Source organism: Pteropus medius, unplaced genomic scaffold (assembly GCF_902729225.1).
Source record: "Pteropus medius unplaced genomic scaffold, Ma_sr-lr_union100, whole genome shotgun sequence".
NCBI lineage: Eukaryota > Metazoa > Chordata > Mammalia > Chiroptera > Pteropodidae > Pteropus > Pteropus medius.
The window spans coordinates 1,215,647-1,239,871 of record NW_024343732.1 but is presented as its reverse complement, the minus strand read 5'-3'; the positions used below and the strand labels follow the sequence as shown (position 1 = coordinate 1,239,871).

At 50.5% G+C, this 24,225-nt stretch overlaps 1 protein-coding gene across 9 annotated transcripts in view; it reads right to left on the bottom strand.

The window, feature by feature from the left end:
* MYO9B (myosin IXB) overlaps window positions 1–23,761 on the bottom strand; it is a 64,022-nt gene extending 40,261 nt beyond the window's left edge. For 5 of the 9 annotated variants that reach the window (XM_039867747.1, XM_039867755.1, XM_039867750.1 and 2 more), the window contains exon 1: window positions 22,843–23,761. In XM_039867747.1, coding sequence (XP_039723681.1) covers window positions 22,843–23,682 — 840 coding nt within the window. In that variant the 5' untranslated portion in view covers window positions 23,683–23,761. The remainder of the gene's footprint in view (window positions 1–22,842) is intronic. The other 4 variants (XM_039867754.1, XM_039867752.1, XM_039867753.1 and 1 more) reach the window with 2 other exon arrangements.
* Window positions 23,762–24,225: the final 464 nt, after the last annotated feature.

The window sequence follows — 24,225 nt, the reverse complement described above, 5'->3', positions numbered from 1 at the left end:
CGCCTTCCAGAAAGGCACCAACCAGGCTGGGCGTGAGGGAGCAGGCATGGAGCTAGGTCTCGCCCTGGAGGGGTCCTGCAATTCTGTGTGATAACAAGCAGTTCACAGCAAATTATTATTTTTTAATTGGGGTAAAATTGGTATAAAACTAATCATTTTAAAGTGAACAATTCCATGGCGTTTAGCTCACGATGTTGTGCAACCACCACCGCTAGTTCCAGAACATGTCTATCACCCCAAAAGGAGACCCTGTCCCCATGAGCAGTCACTCCCCGCCCCCTCCCCTGGCCCCTGGCAACCACTGATCTACCTTCTGTCTCTGGATTTGCCTGTTCTAGACATTCACATGAGTGGGGGTGTACGATACGTGGTCTTTGTCTGGCTGTTTTCTTTCACTTGGCATGTTTTCGGGTCTCACCTGTGCTGTGGTATGACTCAGGGCTTCATTTGCAAAATGGAAAGTATACATAGTGTATGGAGCGTGCAGCCAGGTGGGGTCCCTCCTGGGGCCTCCCATGTGATCACCAACCAGAATATGACAGAGAACACCCTCTGCCCCCCACCCAGGTTCCTGGGGTTCCCCCTTCCCATGTGGTACCCACCGTCCCCTGAGGGATTAAGACAAGAAGAGGATGTGATGGGGCCTTAGGGAAACTCAAGGCAGGAAGGTGCCTGGGGGTTGGTTTCCTTGTTTCAAGGAGAGAGAGGCTAGCTGAGGTGGAGGTGGCAGGGCTGAGGGAGGGGACATGGGGCGTGTAATGCTCCAGAGCCACATGGACAAAGGGAAGCTTGGTGGCAGCAAAAAGGGTATCAGGCTGACAATGTTGCCATTTGAGGAGGCTGAGCTGCATGGGGAGGTTGGGTGGGGGCAAGGGCAGCAAGGAGGAGGTGGCAAGGCCACTGCCAAGGTCTGATGGGGGTTGGGGGGACAGGCGGCCAGGCTTGCAGGGGAGTCAGGAACGAGATGTGCTAACATGGAGAGGAGACTGGGTTTTCTTGAAGTTCTCATTCTGTAATGGATGAATGTAGGTGAATCACTGATCAGAGCTCCTGATGGGGCAGCCTGAAGGCAGAAGCCCCATAAATGAGCATCTGTGGGAAGGCCCAGGACACTTCCTTGGTGAATGGCTCCATTCATCAGGGCCTGAGACCAGGATGGGACCCCGACAGGGTGCATGTGCTGGTCACGCTCCTGGCTGATGGGGTCATGGGATGAGTGAATTCTTGCTTCATTGCTCCAGGGGCTCCAGGCCTGGGGAACAGACCTCCCTGAAAAACCTGAGTTAACCACCAAGTCACCAAGTGGGAGAGTGATAATGAACGAGAGTCCCCGAGGAGGTGACCTGGCCCCAAACTGGGGGGATGGTCTGCTCACGGTAGGGGTAACAGCTGGGCGCTTTGGGGGCTCCACATGGCTGTGTATAGGTGGAACCCAGCCCAAGGAGGCACTTTCCCAAGTCAGATGGCGACCACAGAGCCGAGCCTTCCTCTTCTTCACAAATGCCTCCTTGGGACCTATCAGCTGCTGGGTTTTGAAAAAGTGTTTGGAGGGTTTGATTAAACCCTGGGCTCATTACCAGGTCCTGACGGGTCGGACCGAGCTGTTGACCGCTGGCTGTGCACCAGCAGCTGGGAACAAGGCCAGTGTCCACTCGGCTTTACTGAGTGTTTCTGGAACCCAGTGCAGGGCTCCGGAACTCGGCAATGCTGACACTTAGGGCTGGATCATCCTCTGGGGTGGGACTGTCCTGTACAGTATGGGGTGCTGAGCAGTGTCCCTGGTCTCTACCTGCCAGATATCAGTACACATGGGACAACCTAAAATGTCCCCAGACATGGCTAAATCATGCAGGCTGAGCAGCACTGCTGTATACAGATGCAAGTACATGGGCTTTGCTGGGCCGGGCCTTCTGGGCCTCACTAGACTCTCCCTTCTGTTCTGAGGGCCCTCACGTGCAGGAGCTCAGGGCTCCTCTGGGGAAGAAAACAGTCTTGCCAGTTTAATTTCCATTTTCCCCTAAGTTCAGCCTTAGAACTTTGGGGCAAAGCCTGTGAGCCCTTGAGGTGCCGCTCTGGGAAGCAGACAGCGAATCCATCTTCTTTCGCTCCATGCTCGCCAGAGCCTGTGGGTTGGCATCTGAGCTGAGGACAGCTTGCTCTGTGCTAAAATGAACTCCTGTGGGCGAGCCTGTGAAGTCCTGCCTGTTCTAAGTATGAGCAGATGACAAAGCGGCCCCAAGTGGGCTCCCTACTGGGGCAACAGGCCTCTCTGTGACGGGGTCCCTGCAGCACCCAGGTCCGGGGCCTGACTCAGAGGCACCCCAGAAATGCACATTTGCACCCCAAAAAGCCACGGTGGTCCTTTCTGAACTCGGGATAAGTCTCCACGGCGATTTCTAAGGAAACAGGCAGGCCTGGCATCCTGGAAACGAGAGGGAATGTCTTGGGGATGTGGGGCCCACTTGCACTCTGGTTCTGTGATTACTAGCGCGGGGCCTGGTGACCTCACGTGTCTGGAATGCGGTCTCAGCACACTGTGACTTTTCAAAGCCAATCTAAAAATATCCGGTTGGTGCTATTATACATCGGAGGAGGAGGAAACGCTGGTCTGGTGCTTGCTGCGAGGGGAGCTATTGTGTAGCTGCTCCTGGGGCTGTACGGGGGCACTTGCATGGCCTCCATGCATGAGGGCGGCTGGTGTGCTTCGTGGTTCATGTGGGGCCAGGGGTGGACAGCAGGGAGGAAGCAGGACCCAGGCGCCAGCAATGATGCGATGTAATCTGGCCCTGGGGCTGGGGAAGCCACATGTTTATGCCATCTGCTCACCAGGCCAGAAAACCCAAAACCCTGTTACATGCTATGAGGGAAAGGCCTCTACTTTTTTGGAAATACTTTTTCTCCTTTTATAATATAAAATACACTTTTCTAACATAAGTTGTATACTTTGGGGAAAAAACCCATAAAGAGATGACCCAAATTTGACTCTGCCCTGGGTCATGGTTTCTAGGTACAACTCATAAAGAAGCTGCACCCACCTTCCTCAGACAGGGGCAGACCAGGCCTGGGCTGGGGGGTGGTGGGGGGCTGCTGTGTGCCCACTAGGCGGCCCCCACCGTTCTAAGGATGCTAAAGACCAAGCGGGGGGCGCCCAGCTGTCTAACTGCCCTTGTCTTGGAGATTCTTTTCAGAGATTCAAAGAAGTTTTTAAAATTGGAGACATCCAGGGTTGAGCAGTCCACTTCCACATTTCAAGAAGGTGCATATTCTATGTAAATAGAATAGTTCTTCTCTTAGTTGAAACGTACGGTAACTATTTTAGGAAGACTGGTGATGACAGCATCACACAATGACCATGGCGTCTACCAGCCCCACACCAGGCCTGCGGTGGGCTTCCCACTCTTCCTTTTTGCTTGCATGACTCTAAGAAACAGATGTGCAACCCCCATTTCAGGTGAGGGAACTGAGGCACAGAAATCAACAGACCTGCCTAAAGTCTGAGAGCAAGTTTGAACTCAATGACCCCACTCCCAGCCCACACCCCGTCTGTTAGACTCTCAGTTCCTGCAGCCTGGGCTCCTTTTTCAGACCCGTTCTCAGAGCCCAGGGCCAGGCAAGTGGGCCCGAGACTTTTTAGGTTGCCTGCCTGCCAAGGCCCAAGCCCTGAGTTCACCACACTTAGCCTCTCCCACGTTTCACACGAAAACCGAACGAGCCTTGAGATAGATCGCATTAGGCAAACAGCATTTTGTTTTCAGATGTCAGAACCCAAAGCCTGTGGAATAAGCTTGAAAGGCAAACAAACATACTCACCTGTCTCCAATATCGACAGGTGAGCCCTAGGTTAGGGTCTTCTGGAGAGAAGTCCCCCAGCTTCGCTGCACAGGGCAGTCATCCTTCCAGCCAGGCTGAGGTGGCCAGACTTGGGATAGCTCTATCACCTCCAGATTTATCTGAGGCCATTCTTTCCCAGAGGAAAGTTCTAGCTCATTCTAGTGGTTTCATCTTGGTTGGCCTTCTCTGTTTTCCTGATCTTCTAGCCACAGGGATTTCACTTTCCAAGTGTTTGTGATTCATTTGTTTTTGTTCATTCCCACACTCATTCATTCACTTGACAACAACACAACAGCTGCTGTGTGCCTGGCACTGTTCTGGCCTCAAGAACACCCACTTCTCCTGTGAGACTCTGCCAGGGATGCCCCACACATCCACTTTGGCTGATATTGGATGTCATTGCTTCTGGGAGCATCCACAACCTGTCTGGGCAGGGTGGGCTGCCTGCTGCCTCCTATGGCCTTGATGCTGCTCCTCCCTCTGCAGTGCCACCTCTGGGTGAAACTTCTGTTCCCCGAGCCATGCAGGACTTTGGGATCTCTTGTGTTTGGTCAGGGACAGGCACTGATACAAAGGAGCAATTGGTTTTGCTGGGACAGGCTGAGACTGGTCAAAGAACACTGGCAAAAATTAGGCCACACCAGAGCCTAAAGATGGGGCTGAGAGAGATTGTCCGCCACTTCCTGGCCTTCCATTCCAGCTGGGTGGGGAGAACTCGACACTCAAGAGCAACTGGAAGCTGGTGCTGGCACAGCGGCCCCAGAACTTGGGACCCAAGTTATTCTTCTCCCAAGTGTTTTCCATTCCTTTGTATCTTTCTACGTGAAAGACTACTCAGCCCACACCTACTGATAGGAACTGCCCATCTGGGGACATGGATGATGGTCAGACCCTGCAAGAAGAGGCCTGAGGGGTGTCCCATGGCTGTGCCAGGCCTGCATGGAGCACAGGAGCTCCATGGGCAGTGACTCCACCCTGCTAGCCTGTGGACCAAGAAGCCCAGAGGATCTGCTCTGCTGTGTCTGCTGAGCAGACAGCCCTGGGGCATCGAGTCAGAGCTGGGGCTTTCCTGCATGGAAATGCTGGAAAATAACCCTTGGCCTGTGTGGGAGGGCTGGAGGTGTCAGGCTACTGTCAGCTGAGTTAATTGGGGCTAATTGGTTCCCGATTTCTCTCCTGTAAAATTAGGGAGAAAACCCTTGCCTTCCAGGGTTAAGGATGAAATGCAACTGTGTGAATCAGGGGTCGACAAACTTGTTCTGTGAAGGGCCAAGTGATAAATATTTGGGCTCTGTTGCAACAGCTCAACTCTAGCGTAGCATGAAGCAGCTACAGATGATCTGTACATGAATGGCTATGGCCTTGTGAAGGATGCTCTCTTGATGAGGGGGCAGGCTCAGACTTTGACAATGATCTCTACTGGGGTCAGCAAATGACAGCCAGCCACATGTTTCTGTATGGCCTGTGACCTAAGAATGGTATTGACATTTTTAAATGCTTAAAAAAAAAAATCAAAAGAAGAACATTTCAAAGCATGTGCAAATGATATGAAATTCAGTTTTAAGTGTCCACGAAGGTTTTGTTGGTGCACAGCCATGTCTGCTTACATATAGTCTGTGTCTGCTTTTGACTAAACAGTGGAGTTGAGTTTTCGTGATGGAGACTGGCCCAGGAGAGCTGAAAATACTGACCCTCAATCGGGCTGTTTACAGGAAAATTGTGCCACCAATGAATCAGGGGCTCTCAGTTAAACATCTCCTTCTCCCCAAGGTGCCAGGGGCTGGGAGAAGATGCTGACACTCAGACACATGATGGGTGAACATGAGAGGGCATGAGAGGGTGTGAATGTTGCACAGGCTGAGTAGTCTCCCCTGGGGCACAGTTGGGACATTGAGAAGCCTGAGACAGACATAGAAGCCCGCTTCCTGGAAGCCAGAGGGGGTGGGAGGTGGGGAAGTGAGCAACACAGCTGATGTGCTTTCCACAGAACTACCGTGGAGGGAGCACTGGGTTTAGGAGGGGGTGACCTGTTCCAAGAAGGGAGGATGCTCTGTGAAGACAAGGATGACGATAGGAAGGCAGGGTAGTGTGATGGGGGTGAAAAGAGGCAGCTGTGCCGCAGGAGACAAGAACCCTCAACCCCCACCAGCCTGTGCAGGTGGCAGCTGCAGGCTCAGTGGGGCTGTGGGTGCAGGGCAGGAAGTGGAGGAGTCCCCCCCAATCTCATGGCTCCCTGACTTATAGATGAGGAAGTGGAGGCTCTCCAGGGCCTCGTTGACACCCAGTATTTGGCCCAGTTTTGTTCTCTTCCAGTTGCCCATGAAACTTTGGGCACCCAGCAGGCTCCTGACAGCCAGCCACTAGCTGGCTGGCTGGACAGATGGAGGGGCTGCTGCAGGAAGGTGCAGAGAGCTAAGTGACACAACACTCAGCCCACCTCATGTTCCCAGTACATAACAGGCTCCCTCACTCTTATCCAGAACACTACTGTCAGCCACAGACATGGACAGAAACACGGAAATGCAACAAGGGCTCCTGGGGCAAAGATGAGGCCCTTAGAAAGGGACAGATTCTCACCAAGGACCAGTTTCATGACAAACCCTGCCATGGTATGGGTCTGGGGGAGGTGGGGCAGGGGAATCTTAAAAAAAAAAGAAAAAGAAAAAAGAAACCAAGTATGAAACAAGTTATTATATCTCATCTTTCCCTAAATTTTGGTTTAGGTTGAGACCACGTGCTAGATTACAGAAGGAATGAACAACAGATCAAGCTTTGATGGAAGAAGATCCTGCTTGGTTCTTAATGCACCAAAAATATTTGAGGAATGCATCAAGATCCCTGGCTCATCCGTTTGACACCCAAATCATTCTCTTTGGGGTTTGCTTGGTTCTTTTTCTCAGGTTTTTGAGTTGGAAAATTAATGCACTTACTTTCGTTTGTTCATATTTATGAATGTAAAGTGTTTATGGCTATGAAATGTCCTCTCGCAACTGTTTTAAATACATCTTGAGGATTCTGATGATATATTGTTTTTGTCAGTGACTTTTAGAAAATCTGTAATTTTGGTTTGTATATCCCCTCCCATCCAAGAATTGTTCAACAGAAGTTTACTTTAAAAAAAAATTTCCATGTAGAGGGGCCTTTAAAAATTAATTCCTAGTTTTATCACATTGTTAAGAATGTTGCTTGCAATATTTTTACTGTTGGAAGTTCTAGATGTTTTCTCTATGACCTTATAAGGAATGAATTTTGTAAACGTTCCATGAATATTTAAGGTTTATTCTCATATTGAAGTGAAGGGTTTGTGATATGGCCACAGGATCTGCCTGAAGCACATGATCTGGCCATCTTACATCCTTGCCTTTTGCTGTTCACTCAGCCAGCCTTGTGCTTTGTGTTTGTAGCTGTTTCTCCCGATATCTTTTATAATTTCCACTTTGTAAAGGCAGTGGCTATGTCGTTTGATGCATATATAGAGACAACTATTAAACCTTGAATGTAAATTGAGGCTTTTGGCATTATGATGAATCTTCATCACATGTAAAGTTCAGAGGCTTGATTGCTACTTTCTCTACATTGGAATTACAGCTTTGCTCCTCCTGTTTCTACCTGCCTGTTCTGCTCATGTCTTTCCTTTATTTTTAGCTTCCTGAACCACTTTGGTTTCGATACATCTTGTTCATAAGGCATGTAGTTGAACTCTGCTTTGTGAGCCAAGTTAAAAATCCTCTTCTTTCAATAGGTGGATTACACCCATTTAAACTTAGCAGCACACAGACTCATTCCATCCATCATTAACTCTCTGCCCTCTCTGCTGCTTGTAAGTATGGCCAAGTGACTGGGGGTTGCAGCAATTCTCCAGGTCACTTTTGAAGACTTCTTGAAACCCTGCACCCTTTGCAAGACTCACTTTGCAACTGATTTGCATTGCGTTGGCTCATGTGGGGAGAGAGGACGCACTGGTTCTGGTGGACAAATAAGAAGGAGCCATGCTTAGGCTGAGCCACGAGGGGAGTGAGTGAAGGGCTTGTTCTGTAAGTGGGTGGCTAATTATGGAAGGTTTCCTCTTGGGGTGATGTTTGCTTCCCTACACAATTCTATACTGCAAGGACTCTGGTGCTGATGATAACAGCCAAGGACTTCTGGTACATTCTATGCAGCAAAACCAAGCCTTTGCACACATGAGGAAAGGTGAGCTCCTTGGGGTGGCATACAGGGAGAGTCTGTGGTCTCCAGAGCACCGCCCCCTCCCCGCAGGCACTACAGCCTCTTTCTACATCTTTGGAGAGGGGGTCACCCTTTCTACCCTGAGGCACCCTGACCCACAGCAGGGGAGAAGGAGAGTCAGAACTGCCCATTCCCCTCAGTGAGTCACCACTACCGTGCAGCTCTACGAAGTTGGGGTGAGGGAGAGAAAGTTGAGAACCCAAGTGTGGGCTGTGGGGGCTTATTAAAGATACAGTCTTGGGCCCCATCCCAGACTTGCAGAATTTCTGCAAAGGCCGAGAAATCTAAATTCTTAAACCAGAGTTGGATGGGGTTCTTCTGATTCCTGGAAGGGTGAGAACTATTCCTCTAAGGTTTTTTATTTTTATTTTTAAAAATTTCCTCTAGGATTTATTATGAGTGTGAAGTGTCCCTGGGAAGAAATAAAGTAAGAGAGTATCTACTTACACCCCTCTCTATTTCTTGAACACTTGGAATAAGGGTTGAGATAGTAAGGGTGAGATGGAGCAAAGAGCTTTGTTCTCCATATACTTAGTTTAATCAGACTGCTTTTCTAATGCTCAGAAGTGGGAAACTTTCATACCCCAGGGCCTCACCAAGATTAGCCGCTCCCCACCTGCACCCCCACGCCAGGTGAGGCCAAACTCTACCTGCCACACGACGGCCTTGTTCTGTCAGGTACAGTAAGGCAGAGAGGGTCGCAGAGAGGGTCGAGGGAGGAGAAACCAGGTTCCCGTGATGATGCAGAAACAGGCACAAGAGAAGTCATTGCTGAGAGCTGCTTCTTAGCTCTGCATCCTCACAGTCCTAAGAAGCAAGGGCTCATATGCCCATTAGACACGGGGGGAAACTGAGCTCAGAGGCCTAAGTCAACTTTCCTGCGGGGGGCTGTACTGTATCCTAATGCAGACCTGGCCAGAAAACGGGTGCTCTAGACACCACCCCAGCGGCAGAATGCTGTCACCTGCACACCCCAGCAGAGCTGCCGTGGCTCGAGCCCAGGTGGTGGTGGGAGACGTTTCAGAGGAAGAAACAACAGGATATGGTGACAGTGAGGAAAGACCAAAGACCACTGACAATGGCGCTATGGACTGAAATGGGAAGCGGGAGGGGACGGATGTGTGTTAGGTTAAAGTTCAGTTTGCCATGACCTTACCTATCTGAGATTTGCTTTACACACTTCATTAAGTAGTGGGAGTTTGTCTAAGCCAGGGGTCTGCAGATTATGCCCCGCGGACCAAATCTGGCTTGATACCTTTTTTTTTTTTTAAAAAAAAAGAAACTTTTTATTTTAGATTTATAGGAAAGTTGTGAGACTATTATAGCTGATTTCTGTGTACCTGGCATTCAGTTTCTCCTGTTGTAACATGACGATGGTACATTTGTCATGACTAAGAAAATAATATTGATTGATATATAATTATTAAGTAAGTCCACACTTTAATTATTTGGATATCCTCAGTTTTTCTCTAATCTCCTTGTTTTTGAGTCCTTGACAGTTTTGAGGACTGTTCGGGTAGTTTGTAGAATGTCTGTCAATTTGGGTCTGTCTGAATTTTCTCTCCCACTGCCTGTTTTATAAATAAGTTTTATTGGCACACAGCCTAACTCATCCACTTTGTGCAGTCTGTGGCTACTTTTGCTCTATGATGCAGAGCCGAGTCCTTGTGACAGAGAATGCAGGGCCCTAAAATCAGGAAATGCTAATTACGTGGGCCTTGACAGAAACAGTTTGCAGATCCCTGGTCTAAGCTACTCTATGAGGGCTTCAACTTAAATTGCTTAATCCAGGATGCATACCTTGGGAGTGGCTACTGCTACCCACCCTGGCTAATTTTATCACTCAACATCAGAAATTTCATCAGTGAGCATAACGAATGTCCAAAGTGGGTTTCCATGGATAGAGATGGTGATGACGTTCAAGACACGTGGGCTGGATAAAACGCTTTGAAGACACTTGCCACCCTTGTTGGAGAAATTCCATCTATGGCCTATTCCTAAGGGACAGGGCTTAAGTTCTGACCCCGAACCAGTCCCATGTTCCACTGCTGGATCAGGGGCTCCAGCTGGGCTCTGAGAGATAGTATCCATGGCCACCAAAGAGGCCAAAGCCGATAGAATCAGCTCCAGGAAAGTTGGGCTCCTGTTTGCTAATATAGTACATCTGATGGAATTTGATTAAAACTTGCATTTATTATAACCCTCCCTTCTCTAGCTACTGATAGCAGCGAGACACGAGATCTATGGGAAGGAATCTGAAAGCTGGACGTGGCGTGTCCCGACGGGGAGTATTCCAGACACATAAAGTCCACTCTGCATTTCTGTTTTAATTGTGCTAAAGTTCACATAACATAAAAGTCACCATTTTAATGTACAATTCGGTAGCATTTAGTATATTCGGTATGTTGTGTAACTGTCATCTCTTATCTAGTTCCAGAACATTTCATCACCCCAAAAGGAAACCCTGTCCCCATGAGCAGTCACTCCTTGTTCTTCAGTCTCTGCCCCTGGTCACCACTAATCTGCTTTCTGTCCCCACGGATTTACCAGTTCTGGGCATTTCTGGGATCATAGGCTATGTGACCTTTTGTGTCTGCTTCCTTCCACTTAGCATAATGTTTTCAAGGTTCATCCACGCCTAGCATGTGTCTTCTTTCCTTTTTATGGCTGGTAATCCACTCTGCCTTGAAAAGGGGCAGTAGGAGCAAAAGCTCACTTGCCTTGTCACTCTATTTTCCTTGGGCTGGGGGAGCCAAGGCTGGTGCTGACCTGAGCCGAGGAGGACCACTGGATCCAAAGGCCCTGTGACATTCCCAGTGATCGGGGTAAAGTGCCCCAGGCCACCTCTTTTTGAGATGGATACAATTCTCTCTTTGACTTTCCATCACAGGCCTGCTTCCAGCCTTTGCTTCTTCGGAGGCCCCTCCCCGCATCTTCCTTAAGGGGAGGGTCTAGAACGGCACGGAAGCCCAGCCACGCACAGGAGGGCCACCCTGAACTCCCAACAAGGTGTCCCCTCATCTCAGCACTCACTCACTCTCTGCTCTTCCGCAGTTGACACCCAGGGCTGCTGAGCTAGACTAGCTTGCAATAAGAACCAAATGACTCCTGAAGACCAAATGGCCCCTCAAAGCCTCAGGGTACAAAGTAGCAGTAACCACAATGCATGTTGGCTCTGCTGGCCACAGGACGTTCCCTCCTCTGACTCTCCCAGCAGGCCTTGGGGGAGAACTTAGTTAGATGCTGGTGGTGAGAACATTACAGACTGAGAGTATAGTATATGCAAAGGCCCTGGGGCAGGAGAGATCAGGCGGCAGAGCAGAGATGTTGACTTGCTACAGGTTACATAGCAGGTGGGCAGCTGACCTGGGCTGCCTGGTTCCACTACCGACTTCTTGGCAGGGTGCAGCTCTTGGCAGAGGTTCTGCAGGTGGTAAACTCTGGTAGGAGGGGCGTGGTCACACCCTGAGGGGCAAGAACCAACCCAGGTACTTGGCAGAACTGGAGATGTTCCCTCAGAGGCTGTGTGTTCTTGTCATCTCACCCCCGTCCCCACAATCTCACCAATATTCATCAATGAGTAGCTCTATCCAGGTTACAGGCTCTATAGGTCTTCCCGCAGACTCCGTCCAGAGTCCTACGCCAAATTTTCAATTGTGCGTCCTAAAGGTGCCTAAATTAGAGCAGGTTTCTTAGCCTTGTAATTGCTGGCAACTGGGGCTGAATCATTCTTTGTGGGGGGAAGTGGGGCTGCCTTATGCACTGTAGTATGTTGAATAGCATCCCTGGCCTCTGCCCACTAGACACTAGTGCCAATGTTCCCTGGGGGCAGCATCGCCCCTGGCTAAGAACTGAGCCTTAGACTCAGTTAAGATCACTGTCTTGGAGATCCCTGTGTGGTCAAGGGCTAAATGGGACTCTGCATTCTCACAGGTTGCTGTGACTCACTCTGCCATAAAGGGTGGTATCATCTAGTCTTTCCTGAGAGCCTACCCCATGGAAGGTTCTGGGCCTGGGCGCCTGACCACTGACAAGTGGGCCAAGCTCCCCTCCACCCAGGAACAGCCGGTCAGCAGCCACGATTGAAGGTCACAGCACTGGTCAGTGGCTGGCCAGGTGACTGCGAGCCTCAGATTCAACCCCTTGGCCTTTCCCAAAGACAGGCCACCTCCGGGGACCCCGAATAACTGGTGTCTTGACGGGCGGCTGACTAGCAACTTCAGAGAGAAGCTTCCCAGTGACTCTCCGTCCTGGATAATCGCTAGGAAACAAATTGGCTGCCAGACCCTGTGGTCACTCAGTGCTGAGCTGTGTTACTGCCCAAACAGTGAGGCGGATATGATAGATGGACAGACACCCTCACCCACTGCCCTGGTGCAGTAAAGCAGCCAGAACATTTGGAAAGGGCGGTGGCTATGGCAGGGGTGTCCCGGGCCTGAGTGATGCTTCGCCTTTTAATCATCTCTTTGTGCAAATTCCAAAGAGGCCTTTCTAGGTGCCTAAAATACACCCCATAATTTTACTCCTCTTAGATGCAACATTCCCCAAAATATAACTTCCCTCTTTGTCTAAAATAGCCTTAGACTGCTGCAAAGCATCGGGGCTCAGTGCTTTTACGCAGCAGGCTAGAAAGGCAACCTTGCAGCTCTGCAAGACACGGGAGGGGCAGGAGCGCTGGTGGGCCCTACCTTCCATGTGACCACCCTTTCCCTGGTGCCCCTCGACACCCCAATCCTCTCCACACCCCCCACAGACACCCTCTCATCTTTCTGCACCCTTTCCCACTCTGGTGTGGTCCCACTTTTCGCCTTGTCTGTTCCCTCATTCTGATCCAGGTGGCTCCTATAGCTGTTCCCTCAGTTTTCTGCATCTTGCAGCATCCTCGTGGTGAGATGGGAATACCTGTGCCTGCTGATCTGTATTAGGGACTGGGGCTGGGAATGCCGCCACCTCCATCCCGGAGCTTGAAAAGCATGTCCTTATGCTACTTTCTCTGGCTAAATTATTCCCCCACCTTCATGAGCTCCCAGCATCCTCCTGGTCATACATCTGACACCAAAGATGCCAGCTTCCCCTGGGGGGTGCCGTGACCCTGGGTCTGCACTTCCGGCCTGGCCCCGTGAGCCCTAGCAAGATCACGGTGCCTCCCTCAGGAGCTCATAAAGAATCCAGGAGTTGGTGAGGAAGAAGTCTGGGAAATGCTGGGGTCTGGCTTGGTGTCCTCATCCTGCCATGCCCCTGGCAGACTGTGTTGCCCCACAGTCAGGATACAGGTAGCCTTAGGGCCCAAGGCACAGCTTCTGAGTGCCTTCTGTGAGGGGACCCCGCATAGCCCCAGCCACTCTCAGAGCTGTAGAAACACTCCCAGCTGCCTGTGGGACACGGAGCCTGCAAGCCCCACAAACAGGGCTGCAAGTGGAGCCCACCCCGCCGGGATCCTACAGGACATCGACATCCCTCACAATCCTCCTTTCCCAGACCTCCAGGACCGCTTTAAGACCCTATGATCCTGACACCAATTCCGATGGGTGGTTTTTTTCCCCCACGTCAAACAATTCTCTGACCCCAGCTGGGTGTCCTACAATTTGACTCAATTCTGACACCATCTACCTGAAGATAGTGTCATATCCCACAGGTTACAGGCTCAGTTTCACAGGACTGCCTCCCACCTCCCCTTTAGATGCTGACTGCATGTCCAGGTCATCACCTGTGCTTTTGATCAACTGGCTATAAATTGGAGGTTCCTATGACCACCTCCTTGGGTTCTATTAATTTGCTGAAGCAGCTTACAGACCTCAGAAAACCAGTTTACTTACTAGATTACTGGTTTATTGTAAAAGGATACAACTCAGGAACAGCCAGATGGAAAATATACCATAGAGTAAAGTACAGGGAAGTGGCGCAGAGCTTCCACATTTTCCCTGGACCCGCCACCCTCCCAGTACCTTCACGCGTTCAATACAGAAGTTCCTTAAACTCTTTCCTTTTGATTTTTTTTATGGAGGCTTCATTATATGGGCATGATTGATTAAATTGGCTGTTGAGTCAACCTCCAGCCCCGCTTCCCTTCCCTGAGGTCAGCGGGTGGGACTGCAAGTTCCAACCCTCTAATCACAGGGTTGGTTCTATTGGGAACTAGCCCCCATCCTTAGGTGCTTTCCAAGTCACTTGACTAACATAACAAAAGACACCTTTATCGCTCTCATCACTTAAAAAATTCTAAGGGTTTTAGGAACTCTGTGCCAGAAACTGGACCCAAACCTCAATTATATTTATTATAAATCACAATATCACAGACTCCTACAGGTAGATGTTTATGGATATATGTGTCTATAGGTTGTGGCACAAATATAAAAGCAGAAAGATTTGAGTTGGTGATACAAGTTTGGAATGAAGGTGAGAATTTGGTTTCCTTACATTTAGGAAGGGAGAGCTGAGCAGAAGGTGAGAAGAATGTATGTAGAAAGTAACTGTGGAATGTTTTGGAATGTTCTATGTGTACACAGAGCTAGGAGAGCTCAGCGAACCTTTCCTGTAAAGGGCCAGACAACGAATATTTTCAGCTTTGCAGGCTATAAGGTGTCTATGCCACAACTGCTCTGCTGAAAGCCACCACAGACAATATGTAAATGAGTGGGTATAGCTTTGAGGCAAAAGTTTATAAAATCAGGCAAGGTGATATGTAAATAAGGGGCGTGGCTATGTGCCAATAAAACTTTAATCATAGAAACAGGTGCTGGCAGATTTAATCTGTGGGCCGTAATCTGCCAACTGTTGGTATGTACAAAAAGAAATCAAATCTCAAATAAGAAAAGAGGCACTAAAAATAAACAAAGCATTATATGAAAAAAGCAGGAAAAAGCAAAAGAGAGTACTCAGGTGGGACCAAAAGTGATAATAAAATGAGTTGTATTTTTGCCAAAGTGGGGCGGATATTCTTGTGTGCTCCCCAGCAGCTAAAACCACCACGGCGGCTCTGGTTTATTTCCTGTTGGGGAGACGCTTATAGGAGAGCAGTCGAACCACAGCTAACAACACCCTGTGTTAGGTTCAGAAAGTCACCTTAGGAAGACAGGAGTGGAAAGGCGACGAAATTCCAGTGCAGAGGAACCAGAGAACCACCGCATCAGAAAACCACAAAAAGCACTTTCATTACATTCGTATGCAAGAAAACCCGTAGGAAGCATGTGACTTCTCAGCTCTGGGGATGCTCAAATTGGCCACTGCACTTTTGGGCATTAGAGAGCAGCTCTTAAAATAACATTTCAAGATGTCGCTCAGTTCTCCTGGAAGACCAAACTTGGATGGAAAAGTCAACCTTTGTGCCCAGGTGTGCTTCATCAGTGATGGCAAAAACACTAGGACATTTCTGGTTGTGGGTGGGCAGTGACCATTCTCTTGGCTGTGGTTGGCCAGGGTGTGGGGGCGAGAAAGAACACCACCAGCCACCTCTTCCTGGGAGTGAATGAGAACACCAGCTGGGACTACTGCCTGGCCTGCCAGCCACCCCGAGATGCGGACAGCACAAAATACAATCCGTTGAACAGTCAGGTCGATGTGTAACAATAGCAAGATGCTGCCAAAAAAATCTGAAAACTATTTAGGCATAGAACATAGAACATCTGTTAAACTGAAATGGGTTGGCCTGAAACTTATTCTCAACTGGTGTGGTTCTGCCCCTCTGGGGACACTTGGTGATGTCTGGGGACATTTTTGGTTCTCACAACTGGGGAGGGAGGTGCTACTGGCATCTGGTAGGTGGAGGCCGGGGCTGTTGCTCAGCACCCCACAGTACACAGGGCATCCCACCCCAGAGAAGGATCCACTGGCGCCCGATGTTGGTGGTGTGGAAGCATGGCCTTTGTCCCCGTGTGTTTCTGTCTGTGAGGTCTAAAGTCGACACAAGGCCTCATTCATCCTCCACTCCCTCGTGCCATTTGTCTGTTCCTGTCCTTTTCCTGCTCCGAGTTCCAGCCTCAGCTCCTATCCTCCTTTGGGCTTCTCTGTCAGCGCCCCCAAACTACTTCCCCAGACGTGCTGGGGAGGCCACACCGGGACAGAAGCAGCCAGAGATTCTATTTCCCATCCCTGCAGCAGCCTGACTGGGGCCTGCCTCCCATGTGGGCTCTCAGTAGCCTGGCCTCCAGGCCACATGGCACCTTCTTCTCCCATCCCTGCACCACTGTATCTCCCTATACTGTCCATTCTCCTGGGATCCCACCCTGGGCTCTCCCTCTCCTGACGATGGGTGACCCCGATGTTCCTATCACTGACCTTCCAGCCAGCCAGCCAGCCTCCAGGATGGCCCAAGCCACCCCTAGCCTTGACCACTAGCCAGGGGCTGAGGGACGACTTCTGAGAATTCTAAAAAGCAGACTGGTGGCTGCTGGGAGCTGGGGGGAAGGGAAATGGGGAGTGGCTGCTAATGGGGTTTCCTTTTAGGGGTGATGAAAATGTTCTGGAACTAGATAGAAGTTCTGGTTGCACAACATAGTGAATGTGCTAAAAACACCAATTTGTTCATTTGAAATGGGTAAATTATATCTCAGAAAAGCTCTTAAACAGAAACTCTAATTGCAAAGGCACACCCCTCATTCCAGAACCTTCTATAGCTGTCATCCCGGCCGAGTAGCTTTGCCTGTGTGCCCCCGACACTGGGAAGTGGCTGGCCCATCAGTGCCCTGTGGGAGAGAAGGATATAGCCTGGGCAGGTGTCCCTGAGGGCATAGGTCAAAGTGAATGATAATGACATGTGGTTCTAGGTGACCTGGTGCTGATGGAAGGTAATGAGAACAGACCTGGTGGCCCAAGGAGGGGAGAGGGGCCAAGGGCAGTCTGTGGTCACGTGAGACTGGGTCTGTAGGGTCCTTAGAGGGGCTGGTGTTCAGGACTGAAGTTGGCATAGATCTCAGTCCTTCTGGGCCCCCAGAGGCAGACTGGAGGCAGCAGAAAGCTCCGCATCTTATTGTCCCAGGTCACTGACCTGTGGGTGTGTCCATGGCTCAGGGTATTACTATCTTTCAGCCTCCTCTCTCTGCATGGGCTGGGGCATGGCAGCTGCATAAAGGCTCCAAACTCCGGCACACAGCAGCCTCTGGCCACTTGGTAAAATGGCCCAGCTAGCAAGGATCCTCATTTCATTTCTGCTTTCGAAATTAAAACCCTGTGTGCATCTATAAATGCCAGTGGCATTTGTTATAGTTCAGGAAAGATGAAGAGAATACAAGCTTTAAGACCCCCACCCTCAGCTTGGACGCTGATGTCTGGGACTGAGGAAGAGGTGCATGCCCTGGGCACACAGTTTGTGGCCAGCCCAGTGGCAGATGCGTGGGCTGCTGCATCTGGAGTGGTGAGGTTCTCTGAGGGTACCTGGGACGAGTGACAGATCCCAATGCTTAGGAAGGACCCCAGCCCGCTCACCGCCCTGGCGAGCCTGCCGTCTGCACCTTCAAGTATTTCTGCACTCAAATAACAGTCCCACACACGTGGTGTTTTGGGGGGAGGGTGATTCAGAGGACAGGTTGCAGCACACTGAGCACAGCCAAGTGACATCGAGTGAAACTATGACAGTAGCAGTTAACTGCAGCAGGCGACGGATCAGCTGATTAGAACCAGCTTTCCACAGTGGCCCCTTCCTGTTTTCTGGTCAGCATTGCACAGTGAGGCTGCAACCCGCGTCCGGGGGGAGCGCTTGGTGACAATCAAACCTCAAAACAACTCAACTTCTCCTTTCTTGGAGTTGAGAAAAAGTCCCAGACGCTGCTAATGGTGCCGATCTTCAGCTGAGGTGAGAGCAAATCTTTCACAAAGATGGAGGGAGGTACCATGAACTCAGGCTTGAGCTTCGGCTGGATTCCATCCCTGGTCCATTCATGGCTGCCTGCGGTGTGGCGTGGGGAACCCAGACTAGACTAGGTTGACTTGTGTCACCCTCTCCCTCAAACATGTCCAAGTCCTGATCTCCAAAATCTGTAAAAGGGACTGTATTTGGACATAGGGTCTGTGTAGTAATCAGGGTGAGGATCTCGAGGTGAGATCATCCTGAATTTACAGTGAGCTCTAAATCCAATGACAGTGTCCTCATAAGAGAAAGAAGACTAGAGACACAGAGATAGATGGGGAGAAGGCCACGTGGAGACAGAGGAAGAGGTTGGAATGATATGGCCACAAGCCAAGGAATGCCAATGGTTGCTGGCAGTCCCCAGAAGCCGGGAGGCCTGGGACCCATTCTTCCTCAGAGCCTCCAGAAAGAACTAACACTGCCTACTCCTGGATTTTGGACTTCTGGTCCCCTGAACTGTGAGAGAATAAATTCCTGTTATTTTAAGCCCCCTGGTTTGTGATGCTTTGTGATGGCAGGTCCAGTACATTTTCACATCAGTGTGCACCTCTGTGGCTATGTTTCCTCATCTTTAAAATGAGCAGAGCTGTAATAATGACTCAGAGAAATGACAGATGGAAACAATGGCACCTGAAGCCTGACACCCAAGTGGGCTCGAAGGCTGATAATGAATTATTCCTATTATTAGGAAGTACCTTTTGGCTTAGCTCAGAATGGCTGGGACTTACTTATGGACAATTTGTAAATGGTCAGTACCAGAAAAAAATGGTGACTGGGTCTCATGGGATCACAAGCTGTGACTCTAAGATAGCGGGGAGATTCTGCTCCCAGAGGACACTTGGTGATGTCAGGATATTTTTGGCTGTTATACTGGGAAGAGGCGGGGGCTACTAGCATCTGGATTGCTGCTCAGTACCTGCAGTGCCCAGAACGGTCCCACCCCAGAGAGTGACCTGGCCCCAGACACCAGAGTGCCTCGACCGGGAAGCACAGCTCTAAACTAAAAAGACCTACTTTCTTTCCAAAATGTTGCCCCAGGAAGCATGTTTATGGTCCTAACATGGATTTGGCTCAAGCCAGTTTTGGAAGCCAGTGTGGGCACCGCCCTCCAGCAGATCTTAACCACTGGGGAAATTTGGCCTTGCCAGCTCTCGCCGAGGCTCGAGGGAGGCAGCCAGGCGTAGTCAGAGGCATCTGACTCACATGGAGGGTGACTAACGGCCCTCTAAGAATGTGCCAGGATCCCTTGGGGCAACTTCAGGGGAGGAGCAAGGAGGCCCGTGGGAGGCACTGTGGGCCCCCAGGATGACTGCTGAGCTGGGGTGGCACTCAGGAAAGAAAGCACCAGACACCACCAGCTGTCGCTCAACGGCGGGTGCTGTGGGCTGACTTGTGTCCCCAAAAAGAAACGTCCACACTCTAACCCCCCCGAACCAGTGAACGTGGCCTTAGTTGGAAATGGGGTCATTGCTGACGTAATTAGTTTAGATGAGGTCATCCTGCATTAGGGTGGGCCCTAAATCCAATGACTGGTGTCTTTATAAGAAGAGAAGGCCATGTGACGACAGAGGTAGAGGTTGGGGTGATACAGCCACAAAAGAATGCCTGGAGCCCCCAGAAGCAGGAATAGACGAGAAGGTTCCTCCCCTAGAGCCTCCAGTAGGAGCATGGCCCTGCCAACACCTGGCCTTCGGTGCTGTGAGAAAGTATAGTAGGCCTTCCAAATCTATGGGGTTTCTACCTGGGATTCAAGCAACCGAGGATCGAAAATATTAGGAAAAAAAATCCCAGAACGTTCCAAAAAGCAAAGCTTGAATTTGCCACATACTGAGCATTTTGCTGAATCTATGTGAATAAGTGATGTGTAGGCATACCTGGCTGCAGCCTATGTGCCGATACAGGTTATCTGCAATTACTACACCATTTCACGTAAGGGGCGAGAGCATCTGGGAATTTTGGTATCCGAGGGGGGACTAAAACCAATCCTCCATGGATACCAAGGGACAACTAACTGTAAACTGTTGTTTGAAGCCCCGCAGTCTGTGGTACTTGAATATGGCAGCCACAAGAACCTCATCCAGGTACCCTGGATGGTCCCCAGCTAGAAAAGGAAATGACGCCATGGTGCCACTCCTGCCTCCTCACTGTGTCTTGTTGAGATCTTGGGCTTGGCATCCTTACCAAGCACAGGCACGCCCATCTGCCTACCTGGTTCTGAGGGGTGAATGACCACTTGGTAAACATTGAGTCTGCCCTCTGGTTCATGTTCTTAATTTCTGACATCATTGACAGTCTGCACCATGTAACCTGGGACTGCAGTGCCAGGCACCAATGCATAGGTCTACAGCACCTGTTGCGGCCCTTGGCCCTTGTTGAGAAGACAGTGGGGCCATCAGTGGCTTCATAAGCAGCTGAGTTTCAGAGCTGGGATAAAGCCAAATCAAATCTGGAATACCTTTTTTAGCTCCCATGTCACAAGGCCCTCCATGTGGCCCAAAAGACCATGAATGACCTGACTGTCACCTCTGTCCCACCACCTCCCACTCTGCTTGCTCACCCCATTCCAGCTCCTTTTGTGCCCTCTGGGGCCATTGCCTTTCTTCCAACACCAGCTGTGGTCCAGCCTCCCGGCCTTCGCACTGGCTGTGCCCTCCTCCAGACACTGCACAGCTCACCCCACCTCTTCCCAGGCCCAACTCAGCATCACCTTCTTACCTCCTGCCCCCTCAACTCTTCTTCATCGGACCTGCTGGCTGTTCTTTGTACAAGGTCCGTTGTTTATTTCTCTGCCTGCTTCCTCGTCCCTGGGGTGACAGCTCTGTGTGGGCAGGCCTTTGTCTATTTAGGCCACCACATAGCCCAGTGCCTAGATGGTGCCTGGCATATGGCAAATGTGTACATGGAATATTTGCAGAATGAACAGATAGAATAGAACAGGAAACGCATGCATGGTACACAGCACTAAAGAGAAAAACTGTCCATTCTGTGGCTGGGTTATTCAGTCGTAATATTTGCACAAAAAATGACAATTAATCTTTATAGGAGAAGACAGAAATAGGCTACCTATGTCAGTACAGGGCCAGGCTGTGCAGCCCCAATGGATTTCTTGCTGATGATCTCAGAGATCATCAGGGAGGAAGAGGAACTGAAGAGTATTCAGGAGGCGTAGCCTAGATGTGATTTCAGTGAATTTGCACAGCAGCCCTCTGAGGCGGCTGCATTAGGCCCTCGGCTTGGGGAGATGAGCAGAATCTGGAGGTCAACACTCCAAGATTGGTGAGACCTCCACACTCCCAACCCTGCAGAAAGGGGGTCTGAAGTCCTATGGATAGACAGACTGTGGCACATCCAGATAATAGGTTGTTACTATGCAAATGAGGTCTCAAGCCACAAAAAGACATGGAGGAACCTTACGTGCATATCTCTGAGTGAAAGAAACCAATCTGAAAAGGCTACAGACTGTATGATTCCATCTATATGATATTCTGGAAAAGGTAAAACTACAGACAGTGAAAAGATCAGTGGTTGCTAGGAGTTAGGGGGAGGGAGGGATGAACAGGTGGAGAACAGGGGATTATAGGGCAGGAGAACTACTCCGTATGATACTGTAACAGTGGATATGTACATTTGTCCAAACTCACAGAATGTACAACACAGGGTGAATCTTGAACCCGAATGTAAACTATGGACTTCAGTTAATAATATGTCCATATTGGCTCATCATTTGTAACAAATGCACTAATGGCAGCCGGAAGTATGGGGGTGAGCAGGATATATGGGAACTCTGTACTATTTGCTCAATATTGCTACAAACCGAAATCTGCTCTAAGAAATATGATAATTTATATTATTATAGTTAATAAAACTACTTAAGTTTATCAAAATTACTTGTGTATTATTATTTAATTATTATAAAATCTTATTTAAAAAAGAAAGAAAGCAGAGTCCTAGATGCCAAGCTCAGGGGCGTACACCTCTGGGCCCACATATTATCCCTTCTGTTACCAAGTAATGACGGTTACACTGTTCTGACACGTGGATGCCTCTTTTCTTAAGAGCCGGAGAGGGAGGGACACTGTGGTCACTTCTGCTGCCCCGTGCCCAGGAGGCTCACCCACAGCAACACATCAATGGCTTCCATGGGGTTTGGCCAAGAGGGACACTGGACAGAAGACAGGGGGTGCTTCCTACCCTGCTGACTCTACAGTGCTGCCAGGTGGCCCCATTTCCTTGCTTCAATGTCCCCCGGGCCTGCACTATGCCTTGCTGGCTTCTCCACACTGCAGCCCTGCCAGAAGTGCCCCATCATGAACTGCCTGGTTTGGATATGCCATCCTTTTCTTTCTGGGACCTAGAGTATAGATTGCTGCCTCCTAGATGGCAAGAACATATTAATCAGGTCCTTTTGTTTTCTATAATCTGATGCTTTGACATCTGGGGCCTGGCTGACCCTGGAGGGACTGCCAGTTCCCCGGGTTTAGCCAATTCCCACAGAGGGCAAAGGACTTGCCTGTGAGCACATCGTCCATATGCAAACCGACCCAGCCAGAGACCACACTCCCACCACCTCCTCTATTAGGCTCTCACTCTCAGGACTCCCATCCACCTGCCCTGATACCTCAGGGCCAGGTACCAGACAGCCAGGTACCCTATGCCCCAGAGCCAAACCAGCCAATACTAAACCTACTCATCTGCCTCATGCATTTCTTCCCATGAAAACCACAACAGGGACTTGGTTTCCTGTGTTTTTTTTTCTTGCCTATGGTTTTCCCTCGCTCCTGCTATACCTCACTGACTCGGGTGCTTTCCCGCGTGGGGCCACGCAGGATATAGAGCCTCCTGTTTCTAGGGAACTGTGAGTATAACAAATTCTTCATGACAGACATGATAATAAAATGCATGTGGTAAGGCAGAGGGCCCCTCCTGCCAACTGCCCCACTCACCTCCAGCACGGGGCCGGCACCCAGGATGGTCCTCTCGACGCCGCTGGCATAGCCCTTCTGGCTCAGGGCGGTGAGGCAATGGATCAGAAAGTTGGTGGTCTGCGTCTTGCCTGAGCCGCTCTCTCCTGAGATCACGATGCATTGGTTGACGCGTTTCCGGAGCATGGCGTAATAGGCCACGTCAGCCAGTGCAAACACATGTGGCTCCAGCTTGCCCAGCTGCTGGTTCTCGTACATCTTCACGTACTTGGGGTTGTAGATGGGGAGGAATTTGAAGGGGTTGACAGCCACGAGGATGCTTCCTGCATACGTGTAGATCTTCTGTTGTAGGAAGCGGTGCTTGAGGTTCTTCAGGAGGTTGGCCTCAGTTAGCTCGGGGAGGTTGCACAGGTCATCAAAGTCTGCCTGCTGCCGGGGCAGGAGGCCACGCTCCACCAGGCGCCGGGTGGCTGTGGCCTGGGATACCAGCTGCATGTGCACATACTTGATGGCCCCGTCTGCGTCACGCTCCTGCAGCAGGAAGTAGTAACCATCCTCTTGCGGATGCTCATCCTGCGCCCGTCGTGGCCATAGCAGTACGCGGTGCACGGGTGAGTCGTTGGCGTCCAGCACCCACTCCTCTCCACCTGTCTCCTTGACCTCCACCAGCACATAGCGCTTGGTGCCATCCAGCTGCAGGCTGGTGATGGCGTCCTGGATGACGTCGGACGTGGTGCTGTCCTTGGTGGCCGTCACACAGCACGAGGCCTGGTTCTCGCTGGTGGCCAGCTGTGGGTAGATGTGCAGGTGGTAGGCCGCCTGCCTCCGGCAGCTGGAGCTGCCCACCTCGTTCATACTCATCCTGCCGGCAGCCTGGCCTCAGCATGCCTCCCAGGCTCGGGGCGCGCGTCCTGGAGCTGGAAGGGAGAGGGTGGCACGGTCAGAGTGGTGGGGGGTAGTGGTAGGGGATGCTGCCACCCGCCCACGATGGACAGCCTCAGACCTGAGGCCAGTATCCCTTGCCTTTGTATCTCGAAAGGGCGAAGTGTGGGAAGAACTTCTATCTGTCCTTAAATGTGACTGAACTCTGACCCAAGGATTATGGCTCTTGCAGAGTGACAGCACCAGACTACCCCCACCCCCTGCCCAAGATCAAACCTTTCCCATGGAGTTTGCTCAATTCCAGCCCCCATTCCTCCCACCTAAGGTCAGCCTCTCAACCCACAAGTCCAACGGTCACAGCCGTGTCTCACCTAAGTCTTTCCCGACCCATATCCTTCCTGGCCTCTTCTCTTGGATAAAACATCCCCAGGCAGCTCCCCAAGCAGATGAAGATTCAGCCCCACAGGTTACATCTCCCCAATACAGCAAGGGCAGCAAGAGCAATGGCTGGGATAAGCAAGA